We start from the raw sequence: 18,384 nt of genomic DNA on the forward strand, positions 1-18,384 counted from the left end.
GGAAGAATGTCCCAAATAATCTGCATGTGGACAAGGGATTACTCTGTCCTAAGTGGAAAAAAATTTCCTGTCTGTGCTGTGTCAGTCAAGTGTGAGGTAAAAAACAATTCATTGGTCTGGGCTATTGAGGCACTTTGGTAGATTTGGCTTCAAGAAACAGAGAATGAAAGGTGGGGTGTCTGTGTCTAAGAAAGTCACAGATCTCATAAAACCAAGTTAAGGCTTGATGCAGAAACTCTCACTTCATTTAAATGCAGGAAATAAGACAGGACTTAAACAGATTGTTAGCCTAAGATTTTTATTTTTTTTTTGTTTACCAAGAAGAATCTGAATTTTAGACCTGAAGTGTTTGTTGGAGGCCAGACACATAGTGAAGACACTAAACAGGTTTCAAAGTGTTTGAGAGACATGGTGTGTTATTAAGAGAAACTGAGAAATAGAGTATGGTAGAATTAGATAAGTAATGACCACCTTAAATAATTAAATATGTCCTGAACTGCCAAAAGTGCATCCTAAAGTGGATGTGTTTGAGTCTAAGAGCAGGATCAAATGTAATATTGAAAATATGGTAAAAAGAGAGAAGTAGCACAGAACTCCTTACCCTAAATGCTTCTGCAAGACGTGGAGCACAAATCAGACCTTCCAGAAAACGAGTTTGTATTTTCTTCTTTGCCCTGATGTTGATGATGAAGAGACCTTTTTAGGCTCCCTGCCTGCCATGTTCCCTGTCTATCACAGCAGGCATTCTATGGCGGTGGTTTATCTCCCAGGGAGTAAATTTTTTCTATTTTAAGTTGGGAGTTCTTTCTAGCAGAACAGTACTTAGGTACCCTTAATTCCTATAATCTTCCTGTGTTAGTACTTGTTCTCCAGTAGATTTAAGAGACAGATTTCTTTTTTTGTTAAGCAAAGTACTGTAAAGAGACTGATAATTTCCAGGTAGGATGATTATGCCTTCCCATTTTGAGATCTGCTAAGTGACCACAAAGCTGCTCACATCATTGTCTTCATGGCCTGGATCTGTCTTTCTGTGAGTGATTTACTTTATCTTTGATATCTGCAATTGAGAAACGGTTCTGAAATTGCTTGATAATAGACAACTGGACTTTAGAAGAAAGTGTAAGAAAGCTGTGAAGTATTTTTTTAACATGTTACTCTAAATAAGGTAGATTCAGATTACAGTATAATCACATAATCAGAAAAAATGAGAAAGAAAAACCCCACATTTTTGATCTAAGAAAATGAATGTATATTGATGTATATTTGACAGTGTCATGGAAAAGTTGTAAATGTGAGGCTGGTATAATGATTTTAATGATGGGAAGTGAAAGTGAATATTTGTATTTTAAAATGGAAGATACATTTTATATGTTGAATGGTACAGATTTAAAGTACAGGAGAAGATTTTGGAGAATTGTGATAGCAAGTTCAGTTTTATATGGCATGTTGATATTTTTAAGCAGTATTTGGAAGTATTTATATCCATCATCTCAGCTCATGGTCTTGAGGGAACTGACCTTAGTATCAGAAAAAAATAGAGTATGAAGAAAAAGGTACTAAACCAAATATTGTTTGGCCTTTTTAAGAACAATATAGAAGCCTGTACGGAAATGATGGCCTTTTATAAAGGATAAGTGTAGTTCAGTGTGACATTTTTCTAGAATCCAGTCATCCTCCTCTCTAAAGCAGAACAGAAGAATGAAATTTCAGGTTAATGATGAAAGCATATCCAAGAGCTGTTTGCAGAGCAGACAGACAGGAGGGAGGGTGAATCTACACCTGTCATGTAGACAGGTTAAAAGGGATTCTGCTGACTCTTGACAGCACAAGGGGGTGTCCAGTCACACCAAGGAGCAGCAATTACAACGTAAAATTAATTTGTGGAACTCAGCAAGATGTCTTTAAATAAGAGCTCTCTGAGATTTGCAAGAGGATGTTGAATTAACAGAGGAGGAGGAGAAAATCCTCATTTGATGGCGTTGGTTTATTTGCCCTCTTCTTGTCCTCTTGTCTCTTCTTCAGGCTGTCAGCTTGGGAATAAATAAAATGTCAGTTTAGGAATAAACTGCCCCAGAGGAAAAGATTTTAAAGCTCCAGCTTTGAGATGTTTCTTACCTAGCATGGTGAGGTAGTAGTCAGAAGTGAAGAAACAGTAGTGGATTTAAAAATGTTTCAGTTACCAGTCCAGGACGGTCGTGGTGTTTCCATTTGCAGTTTGTCAGAGGTAATTTTTCAAAAATTAAACTGTTGACAGAAGTAATTAAGTAAGGTCAGGTACAGCAGCAGTGATGCAGTGGTAAGATGAAGAGGGATTAGTGAGGGAGGAAAGCAACCTGAGGAGGGAAGAGCTGCAGTGCAGAATAAGCAGAGATAGGGAGGACAAAAGAAGTGTCCTGTCATTTGGCTTGTTTGTATTTTTTTCTTGGTTTGTTTTGGCTTTAGAAACTGATGGCTCTTAAACTCACTAGTCTATATATTCACAGAGTGGGCTGAAAATTTACTGAGGTACAGTTTTCTGTTAAGAAAAGATGATTTGATGGAATTGAAATGCTCTGTGGGAATGGTTGGTGGGCTGCCCAGCTGCTTTGCTCTGCTCTTGGCTGCTGGCCATCCAGTCTGCTCCCCCAGCTGCCTGTCATGTGGGCCTGCTGCCTTGGCTCTTGTATCCCATTTTAAGTATTTGTACATTCTAACAAATAAAACAGCAAATCACCAATTAGAACACCAATTAGCCATCACTACTTAACCAACTACAGTCTTAATTGGACAATCATTTTCAGTAATAATTGATTGATCCTTAACTAGCAACCATTAATCAATGATCTTGCATTTCAGTTCTTAAAACAAACCTTTAAAAAATTGACATGTTGTTGTTTAAATTTTAGATACATAAAATGTAAACCACAAAATATGCTATTGGATAGTACTTTCATTCTTTAGGTGTTACTGATGAATGTAAAAATAAAGTCAAGATCAAAACAGCTAGTGAGGTTCTTTCCTAAAGCTGATCCTCTGAGTTTTGTTCCAAATGCAGGATTTTGTTCAGTTTGCAGTTTACAGAACAAACTGTTTCTATGCTGGAGCTAATGAAGCCTGGGCAATGATGAGCTGGTGTCTGTTGTCCTTTCACACCTCCTGTCTTCCCTTTTCCCACTTAAGCACACACAAACTGAAATTCCTCTGGTTTTCCTAGGGAAGCATCCTGAATGACATCTTGTTTCTCTGAGCAGGAAAAGCACATGCTTGATTTAAAGCTGTACTACTGGGCTGAGTGTCTTCTCCCAAAGAGGAGAGAGTAATTAAGCTCTGTGTGCTTTCTGAAACTAGGCTTTGGCTTGGGGGTTCTTTTTCCTGCCCAAGAGGCATTTTCAGTGACATTCCTCCACTTTTTCATCTTTGCAAAGTCTTACTTTCTCTAAAACTCATTTGAAAGCAGCTAACAGGTTCAAGAGTTACTCAGCTGGAAAGAACAACATAAAAGCAGCAACAGCATTCTTAGGGGACTTGGTTAAAAATTAACCTTTGAATTTTTCCATTAAGCAGGGTTCCAGATTCAGCTGGGTTTTTGTTATTGCCCAGCATAATGTGGCTTAAGGTTTGAGAAGAACAACCATAGAGTTTTGTCGTGTAATTTTTGTGATTATTTTCCTTTTTTTGCTGGTCTGTTTATGTGTGTTTGAATCTCTTCATAGTCATACATGCCTTAGTATATTCAGCTTGTCCACTCCCATTTTCTGTGGAGTGCCTGAGGTAGAGCAGCTGTGTAATTAATGATAGTAAGGCTTTTTTCCAACACTAGTGATTCTCCAGCAGTGAAAACTGACAGGGAAATAATGGGGCTACTTGTCAACTCAGTGGGATTCCTATCTTTGCTGGAACGGGTTGGAAAAATGGTGAATCAAGGACAGAAAATTCCATGCTAATAGTTTCACTTCATAAAATATTCTGAAGATGATGCATGTATATGGTGATGATCACTTGCCATATGAAAGAGAATAAAACATTTCAATAAACTGTCCAGATGTCTTAGTCCAAAGATGTTTCAGTAATGTAGGTGTGTACACGTGAACCAGCATTACTTTCTGTACTTTGAAAACATTTGTGAGAAGATCTAATAGTTTTTGTGAGGTCAGTCTATCTAGATGGGAAAGAGGAAGGCTAAATCCTTTAGTAAGTATGAAATAAGAGCAGAACTCAGCAAAGAAAAGCAGAGGTTGGGAAGACCTGCTCAGTGTTTAATTTGCTTGTGCTGATCAATATTTGGGCCCCACCTCAAGGGTATTGGCAAAATAAGGAGGTGCCTCCAGGACATCATGATGGGGGGAATCTCTCTTCCTTGGTCCACATTTGTTTTTGATGATAACTTTCTCCAAGCTCAAGAATAGTTCATCCTGACTTGAGGGAAGTTGGGTAGAAAGGAAAAGAATCCTGCATGGATGAACAATAGGCTCCTGACAAAACTCAGGCATAAAAAGGAAGCATACAGGAGGCAGAAGCAAGGAAGATGACTTTGGAGAAGTACAGAGAGGTCATCCAAGCATCCAGGGGTTGCATAAGGAAAGGCAGAGCCCACACAGATTTGGATTTGGTGAGGGACATGAAGGACGACAAGAGAGCTTTTGCCAAGTATATCAGCAGCAAAAAGAAGATGAAAGAATATGCAGGTCTACTGTTAAATAAAGCAAGTAATAAATGGGATGGGAAATAAGGATGTACTTCATATTAGCACCTTGGGCCTTACTGGTAGGACTCACCTTCAAGGCCCTTGAGACCAGGTGGCAGGTCTGCACCCAGGAAGATTTGCTCTCAAAAGAGGATCAAGTTTGGGAATGTTTAAACAAACAAATACCTCCTAGTCCATGGGACCTCCTGGGATGCATTCCAGCAGTGCTTAGTGCTGAGGGAGCTCATCTCTGTCCCTGTGAGACCACTCTCAGTTAAGGTCATGGTGATGGGGAAGGTTTCCAAGGCCTGGAATAAAGCAAATTTCACTCCTGCCCGTAAGAATGACAAGAAGGAAGATCCTGGGAGCTACAAGCTCCATCCTTGCAAAGGTGATAAAGCAAACTATCCTGGAAACTGTTTCCAGCACATTCAGGGCAGGCAAGTCACTGGAAGTAATCACCATAAGTTTATGAAGGAGAAATAATGCTTGATGAACCTGATAGCTGTTTGCAGCATAGTGAGTAACTTGGTGGAGAGGATGACAGCCACAGATACTGTTGGTGTTTAGTATGCTCAGACAAACTGATGAAATAAAGACTACATCAGTGGTCAGTGTGGTAGATGGAAAATTGGCTCACCCAGGTTCAGAGGATTGTGGTCAGCATCTGTCATGTCAAACCCCAGATGGCAACTTTACCACACATCCACTTATTCACTACCTCCTTTCCCCCTGGTGGGAAGGGAATAAGAATTGGGGAAAAAACGAAGTGTAAAACCATGTGGGCTAAGATGAAACCAGTTTATTTAAAGTGAAACAAAGCACAGCAAATAGTAATGGTAATATTAACAATAATAATGATTTTAACAAGAGAGAGAGAAAGGAAAAACCCAAGAAAAACAAGCACCAAACAGTACTCACTATACTCACAATACTCCCAATACTCAAAATTGCTCACCATACATGGAGCAGTGATCAGCCCCTCCTGGCCAGCTCCTCTGTGTTTATATACTGGGCATACCTTTGTATGGGATGGGATATCCCTGTGCCCACTTTGGATCAGCTGTCCCAAGCCTTCTGCCTCCCTGAGACACACAGAAGTCACTCAGTACCAGCTGAAATGTTTGTGTGTTTACATTATTCCCATCTTAAATCCAAAGCTACTGCACCAGCTACTAAGAAGAAAATGAGCTCTATTCCAGCCAAAACCAGGGCATATCACAAAGTCCAGCTGGAGGCCAACCATGAGTGGTTTACCCCATGGGTTGAGAGTGGCACAGTGCACCTTGGGTTAATGACCTGTGTTACAGGCTGCAGTGCACCCTCAGCAGGGTTACAGGCACTACCAGCCTGGGAAGAGAGGACTCAGCTGTGCTGCTGTTCAGAGGGAGCTGAGCAGCCCCTGGTGTTTGACAGAGCCAACTCCTTTATCTCTGGAGGAACACCCCAGAGCTCCAGCACAGGCTGGGGAGCAGCTTTGCAGGAAAGGCCCTGGGGGTCCTGGTGTGTGAGGTGACCATGAGCCAGCAAAGGGAACCAGTGCATCCTGGGCTGCATAAGGAACAGCATGGCCACCAAACTGAGGGATGATCTTGCTTCTCTGCTAAGCCTTGCTGAGCTGCATGTGGAGTTCTGGGTCTAGTGCTGAGCTCTCAAATAGAATAGAGTGGGGAGATAGGGGAACAAGTCCAGTGAAGGCTCCTGAGGCTGTGTAAGGACACGAAACATCTCTCATGCAGGGACTGGAGGCTGAGAGAGCTGGGGTTATTCAGCCTGGAGAAGAGAGTGCTCAGGAGTCTTAACCCAGTTTTACAAATCAACAGAGCCAGAATCTTCCTGGTGGTACTTAGTCAAAGAAGGAAAAGCAGCAGGCACAAATAGAAAACACAAAATTCCTATTAAATGCATGAAAATGTATGTGTTTCTTTAATTATGAAGGTGATTGAACAGTGGAGAAGGTTGCCTAGAGGATTTGTGGCGTCTTTGTCCTTGGAGGCAGTTAAAACTCAACTGGACATGATCCTTGGAATGCTCTAGTTGTCCTTTCCTTGAGAAGAAGGTTGGACTAGGTGATCTCCAGAGGCATTGTCTCTTTTTGTGCAAACAGTGGATACATTGGTTTAGTTATAAAGCATCCAGTGTCAAGTATGGCTTTCTGTTTGGAGTTAGAGGGGTGGTTTTTCATAAAGTCATGTATCATACAAAATAAATTAGCTTTGTGATTGTTAACAGCAGTCAGGGAATCTGTAGGGAGAGTATTAAATTTGGTTAGATGAATCATATGTATAAAATGTCTGTCAAGGTGAATTTAATCCTTTGTGTGTTGCACTACACCTTTGCTTGCTTGATTCATGTCAGAAAAATGCTGTTTCCTGTTAAAATACTTAAATTATTGAGAATATTGTACCAAGTGAAAAGTAAAGATGTTTACATTGAGTGAAATATTTTAAGGCACTTAAGCAGTCACAGTTTAGATACTTGCTTGGCTGTTTGTGTGGCAAATTTGGAGGTACACTAGTCCCTTTAGCCAATGGACCTGGGTTTATTCATGGATAAATAAATATGTGGTTTGCAAAACTGCATAGATTCCATGATCAGTGAAGAAGATTTGAGTTACTTAATGTTGTTTTGTCATCTTGTCATTTTCATAGGACAGTACTCCCTACAAAGCAGTTGTAACACAGTGCATTTATTCAGGAGGGTTTGAAATGATGAATGTCTGTTGAATTAATTACTGTATGTGGGTTTCAGTAATTTTCCAGTAGTCTTGTCTTGATGTACCTGTCCTTCCCTGTGTGTCAGGGTAGTTTACAGATAGTGCTGGAAAGCCACTTGGAGGGTAACAAGGCTCCCACTTCACCTTGTTCACACAGGTCTTGCCGTATGTGGTTTAGTCCATGACTAAAAATGTGGGGATAGAAGTGAGGTAACTGTGTTCCCAAGAAGTTAAAAGAGTAGTTTTCATTCAGAGGGGAGCTGCAGGGAATGTGGAAATGCAGCATTGCTGGGAAGTTGCAAAGGATGAATGTACTGCCTTTCCTAAAGAGGAGATGAGTAGGATGGCCAGGACAGCATAGTAATTTCAGAGATAGGTACTACTTATAAAGGGAAAAAACCTCACAATTTCTAGGTGGTGTGGAATTTTTATTTGTTTTCTATTGGTTTTTATTTCTGCTTAATTTCTAGTAAGAATTTTTCTGTCATATGAAAAAAAGTAGTTTTTATGAATTAAAAAAGATTTCTTCTGGAAGTAGTAGGTGTATTTTGGCAGTATTTACTCTCAGAAAAGATCTTCTTTAAGAAAATGAGGAATTACTTAGTAGCTATTTACCAAGATACTACATATGACAGAATATATTTGTCACAGGAATAATTACTTTTTTATTTTAATTGCTTTCACATGGCTACTGGGATGCAGACAGTAACACCCAGTAACAAATTTTGGAATGTTGTGATCATTGTTCAAGAAGCAGAGTCATGCAAGCATGTCAGAGATAACTGTATTTAAAAATCCCGTATAAATGTGATTCTTTTTCAGGTATTATAAAACTTCTTGAGGACCTTGAAGAAAACAAAACTAATGATCCTAATTTGCAATAAACACAGGGATCTTAGTATTTTTGTGGGTGATTGGAACTTAGAGCACATGTAGATAGGTAGCTCTCTTTTTCATGTTTATACAAATCTAAACAAATTTTATTGGAACCCTCCCCTTTTTTCTCCTGACCACATATTATCTCTGAGCCTGTCAGCTCCCAAAGGCCTGGAGCTGTTTATACACAGGGGCCTAAGTGGAATTTTTTATTTGGTACAAACTCTCTAGGGAGCTGTTACTATGTATTGAGTAGTGTCAGGAGGAAGAATTAAGCACTGTAGTGTCAAAACTTCATCTTTCTTCCTTTCTTTTTTTATCTTTTTTTTTTTTATTTCAGTAAAGATATAAACACATTCACACATTTAAGCACAAAAACTGTTCTTTTGCTTTGAACAGGTGGCCAAGAGACCCTGTGACCACAGGATGCTACATAAACTGTAAAACCTTGTTTTCCTGGTTAGGTTTTCTGAGGAGCAGTGGCCGCCAGCCCACGTGTGTCTTGTGCAGCCTGATGTGATGTGGGCTGGGCTCAGGGCTCCACAGGCTCTGGGGCACTCAGGAAGGGGCAGTCAGACCCTGCTGGAGGCAATCTAAATATCTAATCAAAGATTTGTTGATTCCTCTCAGTAGTAAGCAAGTGAAAAGCAGTCCCTGATCTCTCATAAGGGTGCTGGATGTCATCTTTTTTCCATAGTGTTTTTCAGACTTCCACTAATCAACTACATGGGAACTTCTTTTTCTCCTGTTTTGGTTATTATAGAATGTGGTGGGATACACGCTGATTTCTGCCTAAACACCAACTTTCTAATTAAATGAAAGGTTTATTTTACCTACATTAGCCCTTGTCCATAGAGTCACAAAGAATCACAGAATAGTCAGGGTTGGAAGGACCTCTGAAGATTATCCAGTCCAACCTCCTGCCCAGGCAGGGCCATCCAGAGCAGTGACACAGAACATCCAGGTGGCTTTGGAATGTCTCCAGCAGGGAGACTCCACACCCTCCCTGGGCAGCTGTTCCAGAGCTCTGCCACCCTCCATGGAAAGAAGTTCCTCCTTGTGCTGAGGTGAAACTTCCCATGTTTTAGTTTATCACATTACTCCTTGTCCTGTTGCTGGGCACCGTTGAAAAGAGTCTGGCACCATCCTCTTGGCACCCTCCTTGGAGATATTTATATGGATGGAAAGAACTGGTGCATTTGCCTGTGTGTGTCAGTGGTTAAGGACCTGCATGAAGAAGGCTGGCAGGGGGATGTGATGTTATCTCATGGTTTTATCCACCTTGGACTGACCCATAGATGTTGCTTTCTCTCAAGTGAAACATTTACATGTGACTTCGGAGGTTTCAGTGATATTTGAGGTGTCACTGTAGGTTTGATAGATATTTTGCTGGGAGCAGTGTAGGCTTAAAGAGGTTTTACTTGTGTACCAGTTTTTACTTGAGCTGTTGCTGTTGTTAATGGGGTTCAGCAAATGAACTTGCCTGGGAAACTGATCCAGTCAAAAAGTCCTTTTTACCTAGATACTAATAATTCAGATCACTTCTGGCACTCAGTTGACTGTAGTACTCTAAAAATGATTGTGTCAGCACAAATGAGAGAGGCAGTGCTGGGGAATGTTTGTGAATCAGCTGTGATGGGAACTGTGGCTAAAACTGTTCCTTTTCATTTTTTAATTGCAAGGATGGTGCCCTGAGTTTTTAATGTCTTTTTCTACTTTCTGACTCTAGATGTGCCCGTTGAACAGATTTTGATTTGCAGGCATAACTTCTAAGTTAATTCCTGTGTTGATAAACACCAATTTGGAGTCTATAACAGGGTCTCAACTGTGTGTGCAGATAAGCACATTATTGGTGAAAAACATCTGGACCCAGATGTGGCAGCCACATGTTGGTAGAGTGAGTCTAAGATGGCTGTTTGTGTTCTGAATGTGGGGGTGGCCACTTGTTGGCCAGGACAGGTGCATTTTTGTGCCCCTGTGTTTGTAGATAAGTGTCACTGGTGGGCTGGGCTGATGAATTTCTGTGACACCTGCTGGCTGCACCCTTGAAAGGTGGAGAAAAATGCTTTATGTGGCGTGAAATGTCTCAAGGACAGAACATGTGGAATGCTGGGGATCTGTTTCCATCTTCTGCTTCAAAGAGCCTATAAACCAGTTATCTGAGTTTCGATAGAAAACCTGTCAGATGGGTGGAGTCTTTCTCATTGGTGATTCTATTTTTTCCTTGATGACTTAAACAAGACCAGAAAGTCTTCAATGTGTTTATTCATGTCAGATACACAAAAAGATGCATACAAATACATTTTTGCCTTCTGAGTTACCTGTTGACAGAATGTGTATACCACGTTCTTGTAGAAAATAAAATTGGAGTATTGCTCAGCATTAAATAGTGCATGTAAATAGCAGAATGCACAATATCAACTTGACAATTTCCTCAAATTACATAAGCGTGGAAAATGAAAAGAGGTATTTGAGCCATCTAGTGGTTGGTATGAAACATTTTTACATTTTTTGATAGTTCATAGAAAATGTAAATTATATCAGCTTGGAAACAGCATTTCAGATTTATCTGTGTTTTGTAGCATGGCTGTAGAATGAAAAAACCCAAGCGTTCAACTTCAGATTTGAGGCAGAGTCTGTTTGGGTTTGTATCTTTTATTCACTCAAGATTCTAGTGAAAAGCTGCATCTGATAACATAAAAAATGAATTAGAAGTTAGTAGCCAAGGAATGCATTTTGCTAGCATGAGATCTTCATCAATTTTGAGGGTGGTTAGAAAGTTCAAGGAAAGGACTGTAATAAGATAATTTTGTTTTCTGCTTCTCACTGAAAAATGTTTGGAGAGAAAAAGAGGCCTTAATTTCTACTCAACAGCTATTCATAGCAGGGACTAAATCACAGGAGTAATCTTTACTGGAACATCATTCTTCGGGAGAAACTTGTCAAAACTAATACAGGAAACTGATTTCTTAAGGTGGGATGTGTTCTGGGTAAACAAAATCTCATGATTTTAGGAAGGACATTTTGTAGATGAAGATTGTAGTAATGATCCCACTTGGTCCTGATCTGCATTGAGCTGTGGTGTCATTTCCTACTGGCTGTCACCAGTAGGAACTTGACTGCAGGTTGAACTTGATGGGAGAAATGAAAGCAAAAGTAATGAACTCTGTGTATCTCACCCTGAGTTCTTTGTGGGAAAGTACCACCATACATTGGGACACTGTGATGTCTTCCAACCCTTGTGAGACCTGTATGTGTTCAAATGCAGTTTAAAATATACTTTTTAATCTTAGCTTATTAGATATTAATATTATCAACAAATATTATCAATTACAGTAATTTCACGATTATAATCTGCACCATTTTGACTAAAATTTTGGTCCGAACCCGAAGTGCGGCTTATAATTGGGTGCGGCTTATATATGGACAAAGAATGAAAAGTTACTGTTTTAGTTTGGAGGACAGGTGTCTGCTGAGAAAGGCAGGAATTTCTCTTTGAAATGGAGAATGTAAACCCCCTCCCTCCAAATTATTATAATTTTGAAATCAAGGGGCTTTCAGGCAAAGATATGGGAATTAGGAATAACAGTTCTTTACTAGGGAAATTAAAATAGAAATACAGTACTACAAAGAAACAAACCCCAAACCCTGACACAGTCAGAGTACAACCTGACACCCGTCAGGCAGGGTGTTGGCAGCAGTCCCATTCCATGGTGGCTGCATCCTCCTGCAGTGACAGATGTGGCTCAGTTGGAGCAGTGCTCCTGTACAAGGTGCAGTTTCCCTCCGGAGCTCCAGTGGGGATGTGGAGAAATCCGGTTTCCCTCTGGAGTCCAGTGGAGAAAGGGGCTCCCTTAGTGTCCCAAAACCTCTGTTTTTATCTTGGTAAGAAATGTTGGGCTCTTCCCCCTGGCTGGAGCAACTCCCAATGGGATGCAGTAATTTTATCAGTGCCACAGTGGGACTCAATGGCCATGAGCAGAAAATGACTGGCTGGAGGAAGGATGGGTTGTGAAAAGATAAAGAACAATGCCCTGCCTGGTTTCAATGGATGGCCCATTAGCAGAATATCTCCCAGGGAGATCAGGATCACTGTCCCCACCCTCAACAGATGGTGATAGAATAGATTCCTTTTATCACACTCTGTATTGTAACATGCAGCTTATAATCAGGTGCAGCTTATGTATGGACAAAGAACGAAAAGTTGCCAACACCGGGAAATGTGGCTTATAATCGTGAAATTACTGTAATATTATCAACAGTTGATACATGGGGATACATATAAAACTTGTATTTCAGATCCATACTGACATTTCAGAATTCGCATCTTGACATTTGAAGTGATGTATTACAGGTACAAATATTAAATCTTGCCCTGTTTATTAATTAAGAAGCTTAAGATGTCTTTAAGGTTGGTCTCAAAAGATTTAAGGCCAAAGAAGAATGAGAGGAAAATGGGGAAACCGCACACAGAACAAAGGACAGAACAGTGGTGGTTTATTTGTGGTGCTGAGAGGACCATCTGAAAACCTTATATGGGCTTGACGTTTAAATTGCATTTTGACAAATTACTTGCGTTTTGGTTTTGTTTTGCCTTGAAAGTTGGTTGTTGTTAACACTAAGCATTGAGATATCATGGAGATTTTTCTGAGTCTCTAACTTTATTGGGCTGTGAATTCTAATAGGTTTCATAAGAGGAAGTCAAATTCTTTGCAAATTGAAGAGTTTTTAGTTGTCTGGCACATTTTTGTTTGAATTTTGCAGTGTGGCGATGAAGGATTTTTGTGATCACTGTTGTTCACAATCTGTACAATGATACAAACTTTACTGAGATTTGGAATATCAGAGGGGACACTGGCTAGGCTGGAGCTGGCTGGAGGATAGTGAAGGCTCCTGGCAGGCTGTATTTTGTAGGCTTCCACGTTGCACACATAAAAATCTATTTTACTTCTTCATGTAAAATGACTTTTCAGTCAGGGCATTACGTGTGCTCAGCTTTTGGGCCTGCCTTCTTCCTAATCTTCCTGGTGCCAGAGCACACTTAGAATGTGTAAAAACCGTGGAATACAGACTTGGAGATCTTCTGTCTTTACAATGTCCGTGATGTGCTTTTGTTCAATTAAATATGGGTGTACAGTAGTGTTAAAGTGTCTTCTGTTGTTTATGAACTTCCTCCTCCAGTCCTCCCATTAACATTTTCCACTGCTCTGATTGCTGTTGTATCTGGTCATAGCACAGCATTTTCCTGGAAGCTGTCCATTGCTGAAGCTATGATCCAGCTGCATTCAGGAAAGGATCTTTGACATTTCCCTTGGTTTTAATTTGCATTTAGAAGATGCAAATGAGGGATAATGAAATTGTCATACTGGATCCTGCTTCTGATGAATGCTGCTCTTTGAATTGTCTTCTGGTTACCAGTTAATTTGTAGGGAAACTTGATTATAACTTTTATATTTGGATTGGGTTTAAGTCATAATTAGTATTCCTTTTATGGAGCTCCTTAGAAATTTGACTTTTTAAAGAACTGCATGCAAGTGGCAGAGAAATTATCTTGAAGTGCAGTCTTTGACAATTGAAATTCCAGCACTTGTCCTTGTGTCAGAGCTTTGGGATGCATACCTGGTCTCTCTGAATCAGAATTATATATGAGAAAAGCCTAAAAATGTGGTTTAGACAGCATATACAATGTCTCCTGTAAATAATGGAGTTGTTCTGCTCAATAAAAAACAAATGTGCTGTGGCATAACTGTGCAAAAGAAAAAGCAATTTGTTTATATTTCCTAATTTAGGAATTACGTATTAATTATTTGCAGAACTGGATAGTTAAACATTCATTAAATATTGTTAGTAATTTCACTTTAGAAGTAAGTCACAGTTTGTATGAAAAGAAGATGAAGGGAAAATGGGTTTCCTGGAGGGGATTGGCTTTTGTTGTTTTGGTTTTGTTTTTACCTTCTGCAGATGGGAGGTGGGAAGTAGAAACTGGGTTAATGATGAAGAAATAATGGTTGTCATAGTTTCGAAGTTGATGGTCTGTATTTTTTGGTATTCAGAAAAAAGAAATCTCCTTAAAGCATATTTTCAGATTTGTTTAATTAGTGTTCTGCATTAGACACTGAAATTGGAGTGTGTAGCATTGTTTTCTTTTATGTGAGTATAAATTATTGTGACTGTGAAATGGTACTTGGTCATAAACTATTTTTTCATTATATTAAATTGCCAAAGATTTTTTACTCCATCATTTCCTTCCCTGCCGTTGTACAAGTAGAACAGAGCACATCATTTTCTCTGATGTACGAGTACTTGAATATTGTGGTTACTCTTCTGCCAAAACAGCCCCTTTTTTGTGACCATGGAGAACCAGTCCTTTTTTTTTTTTTTTTTTTTTTAGTGTCTGCCTATCTTTTTGTTGGTTTTTTTTGGCTCTTGCTGTTCAACTGTTCAAGGCGATTTTTAAATATATTTGTTTTATAATGGAAAGAGAATATCAAAGGATGGATAAAGTATTGGAAACTCACTCTTATCTGGGTTTTAAACACTGTTTCTTTCCTTTACAGAATGCTGCCTTTTTATATGGCCTTGGTTTGGTCTACTTCCATTACAATGCCTTTCAATGGTAAGTTGGAATGAGCTGACAGTGTCAGTATTGTGTGCTGTCCCATCAGTGTGTGATTGTTTCACCCTCAGTTCAGTGTGAGTGTAAAATAGTTTAATTTTATTACAGATATGATGTTTGCAGGTGTTCCTGGGTCAGTGTCTTTATTACTGTAACATGCTTGGGGCAGCCACAACAGTTCCATGAAAAGGAAAGCACTTTGAGAGAAGAGCTTGCACTACCTTTAAGACGATTCAGCAGTGGGGATGGAGCAGAATGACTCAACAGGCTTTTGGGAATTGTTGTTATTGATAATCTGTGGCCTGGGTTTGTTGGAAAGCCTGTTATAAAGAAACCTTCTTGGAAGAGAGGTGGTAAATGGGGCTCGTTTTCATTTTGCTTGGTAGGGAAAATTTTGACAGAGGTGCATTAGGTGAGGGATTTGGATGTGAGAAGCAATAGGCTCAGATGGAATCAGTGTTTCAATCTGATGTAAAAACTCAGGGTTAAAAGAGTTGTCATTTCTGTCAGGGCTTTTGTTCAGGATAGGGGGAGGGTTGGGTTTCAGTTGGGGGTTTGGTTTAACTTTATCAGTGGTGAGAGTGGTGAATGGAATGGACTCAGTCACTGGGGTTCTGTTGAAAGGTCCTCAGGCTTCTATTGGTGTTTAATCCTGTGGAGATAGAGCTAATTCATGGAGAAAAAGCCAGAAAGGTGCAGTGTTTAGGTCAGTGCTTTTTTACACTCAGTATGGAGGCTGTTAGTACAGTAAGTGTGACTTCACTGCTTGATTGATTTACTCAGAGCTCCATTGTGTTACCAAGCTAAACCTGATTGCAGTTACGGATTCAGTGAGTGGCCACCGATGGGTGGGTGGGAACAGTGAAGCAGGATTTCTCCCCCCACCTCTCCTTAAATTGTTTCTGTGTATCTCTAAGGCAAAAGATTTATGCTTTCCTCAGGATAATGTACATAAACTTTTATTCTTCAGATTAAAGTAAGTTGGTTAAATTGTGAGCTCAGAACATGGATGATTTTGTCTTGGAGCTTACTGCTTGCTTTATTGATAGTGGTGAAATGAATGCCATTCACTTGTTGTATTGTACAGGGCATGCATTTCTGTTGCATTCTAATTAACAAGAGAAGAATAGAAAAGTTTTCAGAAGGCCTGAGAATCCACTTTTAAGATTGTGAGGAGACTTCTTTAAAGTTTACCAAGTCTCAGAACATTCTAGTTGTTCCGTAGTCGTCTTCATCTTTTAACATTCAAAAGTATTTCGTGCACCATGTCTTACAAGCTGTATCTTGTTACAGTTTGCACTGTGAAAATGGTAGATAAACTGTAAGATAAATAAGACAAAGCAGTTAGATTTAGAGTAATTAATTTTTTGAAAAGCCACCTGTTCAGCATAGACTTTTGCCATCAGTGGATCATACTGTTTAGTATTTATAGATTAGAGCTTTGAATAAATTTAGATTTTTCTTGACTTGTTGACAGTATGAGTGTTAGCTGATGTCCTAACTTAGAGAACTGCACATAGAGCTTTTATTAAGGTTGAGTAGAATAATTGTATTTTCCATTTCATTCATACAATGAAGTTATGTGCAGTGTGGTGCTAAGGACATTGTGTATCATCAAAGTATTGAAATTTTAAAGGAAAAAAAATCTTGTGTAGGTAAAATCTTACACTTTTGTGTGCAGTTCTGATTTTTAATCCCTTTGAGTGCCTTTCTTCCCCCTTCTCTGTGATTTCTTGGGGACAAGAGCAGAGGAGTATGGGGTTGTTGTGTTCAGGTATGACAAATCACAATGGACTTGGAGATGATAGCAAGTCATTTACAATAGGTGTTCTTCTTTGAAGATGTTAATCCTCCACAGAACTGTCACAGATTGCCAGGAGAGTCCTCTTCCAGAGTGAAATGCTAATCTGTCTTCCTGCTGCATTTTTTCCATCTGTTTATGCTTATAGAGGACATGGATCTCGATATTTCTAGCAGGCAGAGGAAGACTCTTCAAGTATTTGAGACTGTTTAAGGTGGTTTATTTATTCTGATTCATCCCTGAACTGTTTTTTTTTTTTTTTTTTTTTAAATACCACTGGTTCAGATATTCAGAGATTTTAACAAGAGGGAAGTACGTAAGTCGCTTAAAAGGAAGGGGTGAGAAGTACTTGAGGATTTTTCATGTCTCATATAAACAGAGATAATAAAAAAAGCAAGTGGGAATAAGATCAGCTTTGGAATTACTGTTCATATATTTTATATTACTTTTAAAGTTTTCCAGCTTTCATAAAAGGACGTGTTGGATTTGCTCCAAGACTCATAATGCAGTTCACTGGAATTCAATATTGTACATATTTTTATATACTAGAGCAGCATTGCAGCATTATCTTAAATACAAATCTTAGCTGTTATATCATTTTATGTTGGTGATTTTGTTTAACTGTTCATGCAATAATTAGAAGTCCTCAAGATATATATGAACGTTGAAATAGTGTGAGCAGACCAATCCTATTTCACACAATTATAGTAAGATGTGTCATAAGGTATTAGCTCCATAAATTGGATCAATTACAGTAAAACAGGTCTTAAGGATGTGAAATTTTGATACTCCCTTCTTTTGCATCATTTATCATCAAGCAGTAACTGATTGGTTCATTTTTACTGTTGTTTCCCTGTTTCTCAGTTAGAGTAGAAAACCAGTAGAGTGAGATATTCACATAACTTCAATAATTCGATGCCCTCCATAGTTGTCTTTCAGATTGAATTCTTTAGATTATTAAAGAACTTTAACAGTTAATCCAAGACTACCCTTCATTTCTGTAAAATGTCTGCACCCAGGTGTAGTGGCTTGGATACCAAATTTTTTCTCCCCTTCATTCAGGATTCTGAGCCTGACTGGTTTATCATCTGCTGATTCCACTGACTTCCATTAATATGGAAAGATGGAGCCCAGGCTCCGAGTTGTGTTCTGAAATTGCATTTCACACCCAATGTTCTAAGTGTGGTGCTCCTAGGCCAGCCTGCAGTGTTCTCAGTGAAAGGCTCTGGATTCCTCAGAAACACCTGACAGGAGACTGACATCAGTCACCCATTTGGGCTCTTTGCCCTGAGGCTTCTCAGTTTAGGGATTCCTTACCAGCTGTAAAGCTGAGTGCTATGGAAAACTCAGTCTTTTAGCACTGACCCTGAAAAAAGCCAAACACCTGCAAGAGCTGATCCAGACCCTTTTCCTCACTTCCATCATGATTAAAGACTGCTGTGGAAAACCAATCATTCCTGAGTGGAACTCCCTGACCCCTCTACTCCCTGATCCTTCCCAAAGCAGAAGCACTGTCATCATCTGTTCAATATCTGGATAAAAAGATACTAAAGCCACCATCTCTGCTTCTGACTAGGTTCCTCCACACAGCTCAAGGATGTAGTGGGGTATGTAGGAATACACACTGCCAAGTGGAGACCTCTAAGAGTTTAAACACATGGTCTGTTGATACTGCTTTCTCAAATACTTCTCAGGTTTCAGGTGGCTGGGTC

General features: G+C 39.5%; 1 protein-coding gene across 9 annotated transcripts in view; it reads left to right on the plus strand.

The window, feature by feature from the left end:
- Positions 1 to 18,384, plus strand: part of KDM6A (lysine demethylase 6A) — a 153,284-nt gene that overhangs the window by 59,084 nt on the left and 75,816 nt on the right. For all 9 annotated transcript variants that reach the window (XM_033051032.2, XM_033051033.2, XM_033051034.2 and 6 more), the window contains exon 5: positions 14,813 to 14,871. In XM_033051032.2, the coding sequence (XP_032906923.1) occupies positions 14,813 to 14,871 (59 nt within the window). The remainder of the gene's footprint in view (positions 1 to 14,812; positions 14,872 to 18,384) is intronic.

The sequence above is a fragment of the Catharus ustulatus genome, chromosome 2 (genome assembly GCF_009819885.2).
Source record: "Catharus ustulatus isolate bCatUst1 chromosome 2, bCatUst1.pri.v2, whole genome shotgun sequence".
NCBI classification, from domain to species: Eukaryota; Metazoa; Chordata; class Aves; order Passeriformes; family Turdidae; genus Catharus; species Catharus ustulatus.